Genomic DNA, 13,395 nt, shown 5'->3' with positions numbered 1-13,395 from the left:
GGCCAAATCTATCATGAATATTGCCTCACCACCTTCCTTTAACAGGCAAAGCAAGGCAGTTTTCGTTGTACTGGTGGCTAAGGTGAAAGAATGTGTGTGGTAGACTCGTACAAAAGGTTTAGAAACAAACACTTTCCTCTCTGGTCAACCTCTCATCAACTTCAAATATCACTTGAAGAGGAAGGTGAGAATAAAGAGAGAAATTTTGTCTAATGAAAGGTTCAACAAGAGGTGGGTGAATGTGGCAAGGATGGTACGAATAAATGATGGAACCACCTTGAGTATGAACTTATAAGACAAAGAGAGAAAGAGCACCTTGCTCTCAGGTTAATGTTTTTCTTTTTCGTTTCCAAGGTTACCATGGTTCTTTTCCATAGGTCTTTCTTTCCACAGATAATCCTAGTTAATGTTACATTTCCTCCCCTATTGAGAACTTTTATACTTAACAACGACTCTTGTGTTATTTCCCTGTTTACATCCACCCCGCATCAAAGGTTTCCTTGCCCTTTTGATTAATTTCAAAAAAGAAAAATTCTACATTGTGCTGTCCCTTCTATGTGCTGCCCTGCATGGCTGATAAAGAGACCTAACTATCTATCTATCTGTCTATCAATTTAGAGAATAGAGAAAGAATCGGTTTCCAACCTTCATCCAAAGTTCCTTCATTGGAATTTCAACATCAACAGCGTATTTTCGTATACATGCATGTATATGTACAACTTTGTATGTTTTGTTTTATGTATGTATTTTCATGCATATAGTTGCATGTCTAGAAATGCTCATATATACTTTAGTGATAAACTTCTGGAAAGTTTTACAGACTTTACAGTTCCAGTGGGGGATTTGATCTGTAGTCTTCAAATCAGGTTTTTCCTTCTGGTCTTAAGAAGCCTAATTTCTCAAGATTAGTATTTAGGCAGTGTGTTATACATATCTCAGTGTCCAATAAGTACAAGTATAAACCTGAACTTGTAATCTGGATAGAGTAGCTGTAGATTTCTCAATATTTGAGCGTAGGTATTTTCTTTTTCACTGATCTTTAGCTGTTGTTAATAGGTGTTATCCAGTTATATTGTCACCCAGTTTCCACCTGGAAGCACTCCGTCGGTTACGACGACGAGGGTTCCGGTTGATCAACCTGCTCGTGAAATTAACGTGTAAGTGGCTGAGCACTCCACAGACACGTGTACCCTTAACGTAGTTCTCGGGGATATTCAGCGTGACACAGAGAGTGACATGGCCGGCCCTTTGAAATACAAGTACAACAGAAACAGGAAGTAAGAGTAAGAGAAAGTTGTGGTGAAAGAGTACAGCAGGGATCACCACCATCCCCTGCCGGAGCCTTGTGGAGCTTTAGGTGTTTTCGCTCAATAAACACTCACAACGCCCGGTCTGGGAATCGAAACCGCGATCCTATGACCGCGAGTCCGCTGCCCTAACCACTGGGCCATTGCGCCTCCACTAGTTTCCACCTATACATACGTGAGTGTGTGTGTATGTATATATATATAACAACAAAATTTTATATAGTCTGACGAGCTGTCCACAAAGCTTTGGCTTTTTGGGTGCGAAACCTTGGGTAACTCTATGTCCAAGATATAAAATTTTGTTGTAATAATTACTGCAACATTTTTTAGAGGGTGCTTCTTTCTGATAGATGTCTTTTTATCAACTATATATATATATAAACACACACACACACACACACACATATATATATATATATATATATATATATATATATATATATATATATATATATACCGGTGGCAATAGGGTGACCGTGTAAGTAACACCTACTGACAACGAAAACAACTTGGATAGCTCTAGTTGCGTCGCTGAGAGGTATAATTGCTATTGTTTCGTGTCAAGTTAAGCCATATCGAGCAAGCCCTTGATATACCACGTTCCAATCGTGATGAACCTTATTTTGCTTTTTTTTTTCGGACTTGGAACTGAAAGACTTCTGTAGTATAAAATGCCTCTCGCCTTGCACAATGCAATTCATGTGCAAAAAGAGTTATGTCCCTTGTAACAGTTTGCAAAGGCGTTAGATGCACTCACTCACACGTACAGAAAATTAACACTATACACACACACACGCAAACACACTCGCGCACTTACACACACACACAAACGTATGCGCGTGCGCATACACATTAACACACACACACACACACCCACATATACACACTCTCTTTCTCGCGCACACACACACACACACACATACTGACGACTCAAACTCGTTAATAAAAGCTTCGCATCTCATTTTTCACATTTTACAAGAATATTTTCTGAAAAATATTCACGAAACGGATTTTATGTTACTTTTGTTATGTCATCTCATCTTATTTTGGATAATTTACAGACGAAAAGATGTCAGTAATAATACACCCATGGGTGTGAGACTGCCTACCCTGGAAAAGAAGCTGATATATATGCAAACTTTATTTTGTTTTCACCTTAATAAAGAGAAAGGGGTCAAAAGTTTCTCTGATATTTTATTAGTGTATTTATTAGGATAGAACAACTGTATTTCTTTCGGGTCGGGGCTGTTATTCCGAAAGTCGGGGAATGGGACGATTTAAAAATTTGAAATTTTGAAAAAAATGTTTCTTTTTTTATTTTTCCAGAATCGTAATCTCCGTATTTTTGTATATCCTGGACTAAGTTCAGAGTGTCTTTCATTTTATAAGACGTTTGACATATATTGTTTGTGGGAGATTTGGCTGTTATTTCTAGTATGTCGAGTAGCTTATATTAAGAGTGTCTTTGTGTCGTCTGCTGGCTTTGACGCATGCGCAAACGAACAGACCGAGTTGATCGGTGTTGGACGGGTTGAGGGGGGGGAGGTTCGAAACTCTGAAGAGAGAACGGAACCGGCTTCAAAACAATTGAAATTCTGAAAAGATTTCTTTCTTTTTGTCACAATTGTAATCCCCGTATTTTAAGATCTGGAATTCAAAAAAGAAATGGGTACTACAAGAGAACAGTGGTCCCGGTGCGCGCACTCGCGCTAACTAGTCTTAAGTAGTCGATCCTACAACGACTTTTTAACCTTAACCCTAAACCTAAACCTAACCTTAGTTTGTTTATAAAAATAATTTGTTTACTCAGTTTAAAAAATTATTTACTTTGCGTTTTATTTACTTTGTTCGAAAAATATTCTTTAATTTCTTTTGCTATGTAATTCAGCCTTGAAATACAAACATAGGCGCGGATGCGCGCCCCGGGACCACTGTTCGCTAGTAGTACCAAGAAATGGAGAAAAAAAAATTAAGTACAATTTTCACCATTGCTACTCATTCGCTAACTTAAAATTATGTCAGTGATGGGTCACAAAATAATAATCTCTATTGAAAACGTAGGTTACATGAAAAATCATGGATGTTGGGGGACAACGTAAGATTGCTCGATGATCTGATATGAACGACACAGAATCAAATGACATAGCAGGAATGTTGTTTTTAATAGATTTTCAGAAGGCCTTTGATTCTGTCTCATGGCCATTTATAAACAAGACATTATATTTTTTTCTTCTTTTGGTTATGACATCCGTAAGTGGTTCAATATTCTGTCCAGTGGTGATAGATCTTGCTTGACAATTAACGGTACTTTGTCTCTTTGGTTCCCTGTTGAGTTGCGCTGTAGACAGGGTGGTCTTCTCTCTCTCCATATCTTTTTATTCTCTGCGTTGGGGTCCTGGCTGGTCTTATAAGAAAAAATCGAGATATTAAAGGAATTACAGTTTGTGATGGGGAGTATCTGTTGGCGCAATATACAGACGATACAGAGTTCATTTTAGACGGTTCGCGAGAGTTTTTTGAAGCTACAGTTGACACCTTGATTTTTTCGCTGATATATCCGGACTTAAAATTAACTATGATAAGTCTCAGGTGATATGGATAGGTTCAAGAAGGGGTAGTTCAGTCAGATACTTAACTAATCTTTATATATAAAAGTAAGGTTGTGTGTCTGTCTCCTACGATTTAGATTCCTAACTACTCCCACATTTTGCTGTGCAGTTTAACCAAAACCGGGTATCTTATAGTCGTGATTCCTATCGAGCCCTTCTGGGTATTAGCGCGCGTCTACGATGAGTCTACGATTTTAAAAAAAATTTACCATAATTTTTTTCCATTTTAATGCATTTTTTCGCTATTATATAAGGGAAGTAACTCTCTAAAAATGTCTACGATGAGTCAACGATTTAAAAAAAAAATTACCATCATTTTTTCCCCATTTTTAATGCATTTTTTTGGCTATAACTCTCTAAAAATGCTTATATAGTAATTTCTGTTTTAAAAACCCGAGCAACGCCGGGCGATACTGCTAGTTTAAATATAAAATGGAACCCAAAGCACTTCAAGCTTCTCGGTTTAATATTCTCAATAGTTTTAAAGGATGTGGCCAAAAAAAATTTTGAAAATAAATTATTTGAAAATCAGGTAATAATAAATAGATGGATGAAAAGAATAATTACACCACCGAGTAGAATTGCTGTTATAAAACCACTACTCATCTCAAAATTGAACTCTCTTCCTAACTCTCCCAAATCCACCGAGTAAATTTCTACAGAAACTAAACAAAATATTATTTCAATTTCTCTGGAGTGGAAAACCTGATAAGCTTAAGAGAGTTGTTGCTTGTAAGCCTGTTGAAGATGGTGGACTTGGTATGATCGAAGTTTTCGCTTACGTCAGCTCTTTAAAGCTATTCTGGACGAGAAAGTTGCTGGACATTCACTATGAATCCGAATGGAAACAATTATGCAATGCCTCCTCCACAAAACTGAAAAATTTAGCTGTATTTGGTAACGTTTCTCCGAGCAAACTCGCTAACTCTATCAGGAATGATTCTTGGTAAGATTGTATTTCTGCCTTTGACAAGTTTACAAATAACACAGAGCCTAATTCATTTGATGAATTCATAACAGAACCAATTTACTTTATTAAACACTTAAGTGTCAGTGAAGAGGCAATGGTTTTTCCTGCGTGGTTTGAGAGAAGTGTTAGCCAGATTCGTGACTTTATCAATTTAGATGGATCTTGCCGCACCCTGGAAGAATTCCAGAATTTTTTAGAACCAGATACAAATTTCCTCCAGTATAATAATGGGTTTAATAGGGCCATTTAAAAGCTACGAAACAAAGTTTAAAATAAGCAAATCTACTGTTCTCCAACATTTAGAGGTTAATACAACTATCCGAAAGGCTCATGTCTGTCAAGAAAGGAGTCGAACGATATTACTATGTTTTAGACAATGTTGTGGTACTACTTGAGAACAGTGGTCCCGGTGCGCGTACTCGCGCATCCGCGCTAACTAGTCATGACTGGTCGATCCTTAGTTTGTGTTTTTGTGTTATTTACTTTGTGTAAAAGAATTATTTATTTTGTGTTTTATTTACTTTGCTAGGTAGTCGTTGTAGGATCGACTAGTTACGACTAGCTAGCGCGACTACGCGAGTGCGCGCACCGGGACCACTGTTCTCACATAGTACCCCCAGACGATACTACTATATTTTAAACAATGTTGATGCTTGTTTAATATTCAAACACAAATGGGACGAGTGTCTGCTTCCTATAAAGACAACAGATACTAAACTGCGATGGTTTCAATTCAGAATTATGCACAATATTCTGGCAACGAATTCTCCACTATTCAAGATTAAATTGGCCGAAAGCAACCTGTGCACTTTTGGTCAAGGTCAGGTGGAGACGGTATGACACCTTTTCTGGTATTGTGAATGAGTACAGACCTTCTGGCAATGCTTCTTAGATTTGGTGTATGAAAAGTGTATACATGTTCGCAACATGAAACTTGACCCACAGATTATTCTGTTCAGGTTGAGAAGAAACACATTTTCTGATGGCACCTTTGACTTGCTAATATTATTAGCAAAATTTTTTTTATATGTAAAAGCTGATTGTCAAAAACCACGCTCAGCTTCAAACATTTTAAATAGTTTGTGCACGACAGATATCTAATTGAAAAAAAAAAGAAAACAGATCATACAATGGAAGCAAGAGGAATTTTATAAAAAGTGGAGGCTGTACCCTCAGTCTGTAAATGTCGGGTAGTCTCTAGTGTTACTTCTTGTAGAACTGAATTAAGATTTTATGAGTGATTGACGAGTGAATGTGTCGTAGTGGAGATTTTGGGCAAGACTTCCGCCCGTCCACCCACCAAAATAACACTCTTAAATTTTTTTTTTTTGTTTTTCGACACAAACCCCATCTTTTCGGTTACGAGGAATACGAATCTGCAAAAAAATTGGTAAAAATCGACATTTCTAAATTACCCCCTCCCAACCTCCATTTCCTTCATTTAAAATTTTTTTCAGAATTTTTTTTTTTTTTAAATATGCGGAAAAATACGGAGATTATGATTCGGACAAAAATTTCAAAACATTTCTATACTTACGGTTACGGGTTAGGGTTTTGGGTTTTTATGGTTAGGGTCAGGGTTTTAGGGTTAGTGTTGGGGGGGGGGGAGTCAAAATTGAAGAAGTTAAGGGGGGGGAATATTTCACAATCTCGATTTTTGGAAATTTTCCGGAGCCTGTGTGTCCGAAAACGGGGATTTTTGGCAAAAAATATTTAAAAAATAAACAAATTTGGGAGAAAATGGGGGTGGGGGCGGAAGTCTTTCCCTATTTTGTTATTCTATTTATTTCTTTTTTATTCCTTTTCTCTCTTCTCTTTCTTTCTTTCTGTATTTTTATTTACTTTTTTTATTTGCTTTCTCTTTTCCTTCAAGACTTACAAGACTTCACGGTGCCCAGACCGAACTGTCTTAAATTATAACAGGCAAAGTCACGGATGGGATGAACAGCCACATGTGCCAAGAATTGAACATGATGACATAAGTCAGACCATCTAAATATTATCATCAGTAAAGGTTTGTAAATTATTTATTCTCTGTGTACCAAGTGACCAATTCACAATGTTTCTATACGAAACCTAATCGGCGAATGAAATGTGTTGTTGTAGCCTTTTTCATCGGCAAAAGGTAACGAACGTCAAAATCAACTTCTCTGGTAACTGATTCAATTCTCAGTTTGAAACCTGGTAGACCTTAGAAATATTGTTAATATTTGCTATTGCTTCGGCAACGTGTTGGCAGAATCGTTAGCAGGTTGGACAAAATGCGACATTTTGTCCGTCTTTATCCAAGCATGACAAAGGCAAACATAATAAAATCTGTTTATTGTAAAGTTCATTGTACTTACATAGATTTCTAATGCTGGCAGGTAGAGATGTTGGAGGTTAGGATCAAACTTCGGTGTAATTATTATCCACAGCAATGATTGGTAAGGCTCGAGAGATAGGAAAGAGTTGGCTCGTCATTATTTAAGAAGTCCTTTATACTCTGGGCTGAAATTAGGCAAAGAAAAACTCGATGTTGTTTCTGCTATGTTAGTAAGCCATTCTCTCTCATTGGCTTGAATTAGGTGAGAGATGAGGATGTGTGTTCTCCGGTAGCTCTTTCAACCTCTGCTGTTGATCTTAGTTGGGCTTTCGTCTTAATACACTAAAAATTGTGGGGGCACTTCGAAGACATTGTAGATGATGTTCATGATATGGCATGGTATTGCTGCAAACCAATTAGTTGATAATCAAAACAAACCACATGACATGAGTGTGGTCTGCACATGGTACTGACCTGACAGCAGAAAATGAGGGTTTCAATTCTAAGTCGCTACAGTAGAAAAGGGATCCCTGAAGACTTTGTATTTGGAAAATCATCGAAGGACAGACACATTGCAAAGTTTAGTGTTGGTGTCTAAAAGTCTAGGGAGGAATATGGAACCATAATTACAAGAGAATGGAAAATTCTATCAATTGATTAAAGTTGTGAAATGTATCTGTGGGGGATATATTTATAAGTAAATGGATTGAGATGTAGCAGGGATTTTTTCATGGAAATAGAGCAGTCATGGTGATGAGATGTCAATTGATGACTCTATAGGTCACCACTTTCACTTAGTCTGAGTGTGTTTTTCATGACCTAGGCATCACTGTCAGCAGTGATTTGCGTTGGACAAAGCATATCTCTAAAATTGTCGAGAAGGCCGAGGGTGTCTTGGCATCACTCAGCAAGACTTTTGTTAGCCGCTCTCCAGCCATCTATTTAAAACTGTATACAGCTATGGTACGACCACACTTGGAATTCGCATCATCAGTTTGGAACCCCTATCTTGCTCAGAACATTGACCTCCTGGAATCTGTCCAGAGACGTGCAACCAAACGCATACCCTCCATCAGACACCTACCATATTCTGAGCGCCTTGTTTCCCTGGGCATGGATTCACTGAAGCTCCGGCGTCTGGCGACGGACTTGGTAAACACCCACAAAGTTATCAACCACCTCACCAACAACAACATTGAACACCTTTTTGATCTCCATGTGTCTAACACACGTGGACATGCCTACAAAGTTAGAAAACAACACAGCTCCCATGACTTTCGGAAACATTTTTTCACGCTCAGAGTTGCTGAAGCATGGAATAAACTGCCTGCGTCAGTTGTTGACTGCCATGACACTGCATCCTTTAAGGCCCTCATGCTTTCCGAAATCCGCCGAAACTACACCTGATTATATATACACTTTAGATGAGTTGTAGTGCACCTGAGCACTGTACACAATTATTATTATTATTATTATTATTATTATTATTATTATTATTATTATATAGAATTTATTTTTGTTTTGTTTGGATCCAGCAGACCTATAAGTGAAAGCATTTCTGCTGGGACCATCCTATCTTATTGTCTAGGCATTGCGTGTCTTGGCCTAAATGTCACAGAATATTTTATCTGATACTTTACAATTTTTATAAATTCATAACTATTGCACCTTAATATTTCAAACTGTAAAGATGCTCAACTTGCAGATGAAATGCCTTATAATGTTAGTTTTCTACCTGAAAGTTTAAACCATATTAATGTCAATTTGATATTTTTTTCTTTCTGATGTCAATAAAATAAGTGTCCCTTACCCTAAATTAGGGACTTTGAGAGAAATTATGAACTCAATATTTAATATATAAGAAAAAGTTGTTTTTCTTATGCTCATTTTTGAAATATCAAAATGGGAATGCAATATTCATATGAAATCTAATTAAAATGTTACAAAATATTTCCAAATGACTATAATTTTCGTGGTAGGGCTAGGAAGTTAAGAAGCTGTGTAGTTGTTTTAGTTCTGTAATTTTAGAAACCAAAGTAAGAGAATTTATGCTTCAAAATTGTGTGTGTTTAAACAGTTTTCTTTTATAGATTCTAATGAATATGTATCATTTAAAATTCTAAAATATCTGGTTCCAAGGATTTATGTCAAGAACAATATGTTTCAATGGAAAAAGGAATCTTTTCGAAATAAGTTCATTCCATATCTGCCACTCTGGTCTGCTACTCTTTCACATGTTTCTTCGTCCTTGTCAGCATTTATTAATGCAGGTATTTCACAGATGTTCAAGTCTAAAAGAGAGAAAAGTGCAATTTCTAGAAATATTATTTCAAATTTAAATGAAACATTCTCCTGGACATATTATGTGTTTAATCTTTTATACTGCTTCCTTATAAATATGTGCCTTATTCCTATATAAGAAATTATTCTTAAGAAATGAATACATCATTAGAAAATGAATACTTTGCATGTTTTTTTTGTATCTTAGTAAAATTAAAAAGTTCATTTTACTGCATTTACTGTTGACTTACATGTTTATTCTGCTCTTATTTCATATTTTGTTTTACACTGCATCTATATTTCTAGTTTATCTTAAAATCAAATAATATAATCTAACTAATGAAACATATTTTTAAGAAAATGAAATTGTCAATGCAACAATTATAAATCCCTCCATTCTGTACACAAGTCGTTTCCTCACTTCCCTCAGCAATTAACAACAAAAATACTCATTAAATTCCTAAAGTTATGATGTGAGTTATTGTTAAGATGATTTTTTTAAAAAGATTATAGCCTCATCTTTAGAGTGTATATCTTAAATATTTACACTTGTAGTACATTACAAAATTTTAATCTCTTATTGCTGGGCGTATTATTCCTGAATATGCACTGGGAATCTTTATTTCTAACTAGACATTAGTAATTCCCTTATCCATGAAGTATATACACTTATTCAGAAGTGGGGCATCTGGTTGTGAGTGAATGAGTTTAAATGAATAAAGAGGTAGTGCCAAAGGTAGATGATGTGGATATGCAGAGTAAAGATGAGGCTGATAGTTTGAGAAATAATCTCTTGTACTTCAATGAATCAAATTACCTAATGTCTCTGGCAATTCTTCATAGTGATGGGCCTCTCCTTTTCTCGACGATTCTATCGTATGATAGTAACCTAATGTTTGGTTCAGATAGTGTGGATATGCAGCAGCATTAAGTTCTTCAGAGCACATAGGAAAAGGTCTTGGCTGTTCAAATAAAATATTTCATTCTATACAGCAAAGTGCATTAAACAACAAACAAAATACATTTATCATTTCTTCTATGTGTAATACACTAAATGTTAATATAAAAGCTAGTTATGTACAATGGTTTCTAAAGAAATGTATATATATATTTTGTTTTTAAACTAGTTATATTACCTCAACAACAATCCTTACTCAACTTCAGAGGAGTCAAGGTTGATGCAGAAGCAAAAGGGGTCGGATGAAGAAGCAGCACATTTATGAACCAATGATTGAAATGAGTTGGTGAGTGAATGTTTCTGAATCAGTCGAAGACTCTTGGGGTGCAATACAGGATGTTTACATGAGTATATATGTACACTTATGTATATATGTAAGTTCATAAAATTACATATAATTCATATATACATATATCACCATGATCACCATGACCGACCAGGCTGTCAGATGTTGTTACACATCGCTGATCACAATGCGCTTCACATTGTTTTAGCCTTCAAATGACGCCACCCTGCAGGCTAAGCGAGCAGGCCAATATATATATATGTATATATATATATATATAATTATTATTGAGATGTACTTGCATAGCAAGTGATTTGATCTGAGATCGTGTGCTGGAATGAAAACAATTGCAGCATGGAAGGTGTTTGTAAGCCATTTAAGAAACACACAAAAGCCGTTCGATTCACTTCAACATATAAGTTTAATTTGTCAAAATATTTTCGTCGCTAAAATCTGCGACCTGTTCACTGACAAAAATCCGTACTGCATCTCTAATTATTATTATTTGTGGGAATAAAATCCAAACTTACAAGGGAAAAGAAAAATTCAATTTAGAAATACTAAATCAAATCTCACACAATATAATATATATATATATAAAAAATAAGAAAAAAACCACCTTTCATCAATTCAAAATGAACAATTAAATTACACCATCCAGAAGATTACATATAATATAAAAAAATTAAAATTAAAATAACAATAAAATAATAGGTAGAAAAACCTATTATATACGTTTTTATTATTATTTTTGCAATTTACTTAATCTTTGACATTTTATTGTTATTTTAATTTTAATTTTTTTTTATATTATATGTAATTTTCTGGATGATGTAATTTAATAGTTCATTTTGAATTGATAAAAGGTGGGTTTTTTTCTAATTTTATATATATATATATATATATATATTTGCACACACACACACACACATACATACATACATACATATGGAAAGAAGAGATGTATTCCGATGCAGGAAAAATATAGAATTTGTTTTGGGGTTTGAAAATGCACCTGAATCTAAAAACTGTGTAGTAGATTTTAAATAGATTTATTCATATAACAAACTTGTTTCGGCTATTTTTTGTTTATCAGTTGTACAAATATATTAAAAAATTGGGATTTGGGAGAGTTTAAAGTTACAAGGTAAAAATTGGACAAACATATTTAAACCATTAAATGTTCATAGAAATTTCAATGAGTTTCACAGGGGTAAATAGGAGTAACAGTATAAATGGTCACCAAACATTTATGTTTGAACAGTTGCCTCACTCTAATCAGTATACTCTGAAATCCCCATGTGGGTCAGATTACTGATGATCTCAAAAAGTGTGGGGACACACAGTGCCAAATTCTGTGCTGGCATTTTGACTTTTGAAAATCCAGACGCACCATCTTCGGCACTACTGACATCAAATTCCATAACATCTCTTCAATTTACTTCTGCAATGCTATATATATACAATTATGCTTTCTTCCAATTCACCCTCAACAAATGTTTTACTGCAAAACAGTGGAAAATTACCAGTGTCATCACTCCATTCAAAATAGTGACTGCACATCACCTATCAGCTACTATCCGGTCAGTTTCACTAGCTGTATCACCACATTGGTGGAGTCCTATGATTGAGAGACACTCTGGAATTTTGGGAATTTTCATTTCGTTTTGACCCTCACAATATGGATTTATCTTTAATTCCAGTTGCTGTGACCAATGCATAGAATTTCTTGAAAACACACCTGAATCAAAGATGGTGACTCGTGAATGGATATTATCTATCTCAACTTCACCAAAGCCTTTTTTTCTGTGCCACACAAATGGGATGGTTCATTGGAAAGTTCATAGGCTGACAAGATACTCTCATGGAATGTAACTGACCAAATAAGGTTTTATTTTTCAACATAATCCCTGCCTCCTTGTGCACACAGACTCTCCTTCAATCAATGTTTCAGTGTTTGGATCCCATTGGTGAAGAAGCTTTCAGCTTATTGATCAAAACTTAATCAACAACAGATGTAATGTTATCATCACTGCATTACTGATTCCCAACCAAATGTTTGGGAAGAGATGACAGTCAGATGGCACCAAATCAGGAGAATAAGGAAGGTGATCAACCAGTTCACAGTTAGTCATGCACAGCAGCCATTGAAACCAAGGAGTTGTGTGCTGGAGCATTGTCCTGATGAAACAAGACCCCTTTCATCAGTTTTTCTGGATATTTGGTCTTGATAGCCTTTCATAACTGCCTCAGCAACTTGGCAGAGTACTCTCCATTTAGGGTATAGCCCTTTTGAAGACAGTCAGTAAATACAACACTCTTCACATCTCACAAAACTGAAGTCATCACCGTCCCTGCATATGGAACGACCTTGGCCTTCTTCGGAACAGGTGAGGAGGGACGTTTCCACTGTATGGATTATCTCTTTGACTCTAGCCTAAAGTGATGAAGCCAGCACTTATGCTGGGTTAGGAAACATTCAAGAAAATCAGCTGGGTCTGCCTCACATAATGTCAAATTTCCCCATGATGTGATCAGGTAACACCCGCTGAGCAGAAACTTTTGTTATACCAAGTTCATATCGCAGAATATTCTCAACTTTCTCACAAGATATGCTAATAGTATTGGTTGGTTTATAGTCAATCACTATATGTAGTGATCATGATCAATGTTCTCCTTG

General features: G+C 35.8%; 1 protein-coding gene across 1 annotated transcript in view; it reads right to left on the bottom strand.

Annotated features, from left to right (window-relative positions):
- Nucleotides 1–9,275: 9,275 nt before the first annotated feature.
- Nucleotides 9,276–13,395, bottom strand: part of LOC115218956 (protocadherin beta-15) — a 112,823-nt gene continuing 108,703 nt past the window's right edge. Inside the window, exons 3-4 of the mRNA XM_029788979.2 lie at nucleotides 10,289–10,433; nucleotides 9,276–9,482 (exon numbers count right to left, since the gene is read on the bottom strand). Of these exons, the coding sequence (XP_029644839.2) occupies nucleotides 9,355–9,482; nucleotides 10,289–10,433 (273 nt within the window). The 3' untranslated portion in view covers nucleotides 9,276–9,354. The remainder of the gene's footprint in view (nucleotides 9,483–10,288; nucleotides 10,434–13,395) is intronic.

This window comes from Octopus sinensis, linkage group LG14 (assembly GCF_006345805.1).
Source record: "Octopus sinensis linkage group LG14, ASM634580v1, whole genome shotgun sequence".
Taxonomy (NCBI): domain Eukaryota; kingdom Metazoa; phylum Mollusca; class Cephalopoda; order Octopoda; family Octopodidae; genus Octopus; species Octopus sinensis.
Note: the sequence above shows the minus strand (reverse complement) of the source record. Positions and strands in the feature narration are given on the sequence as shown.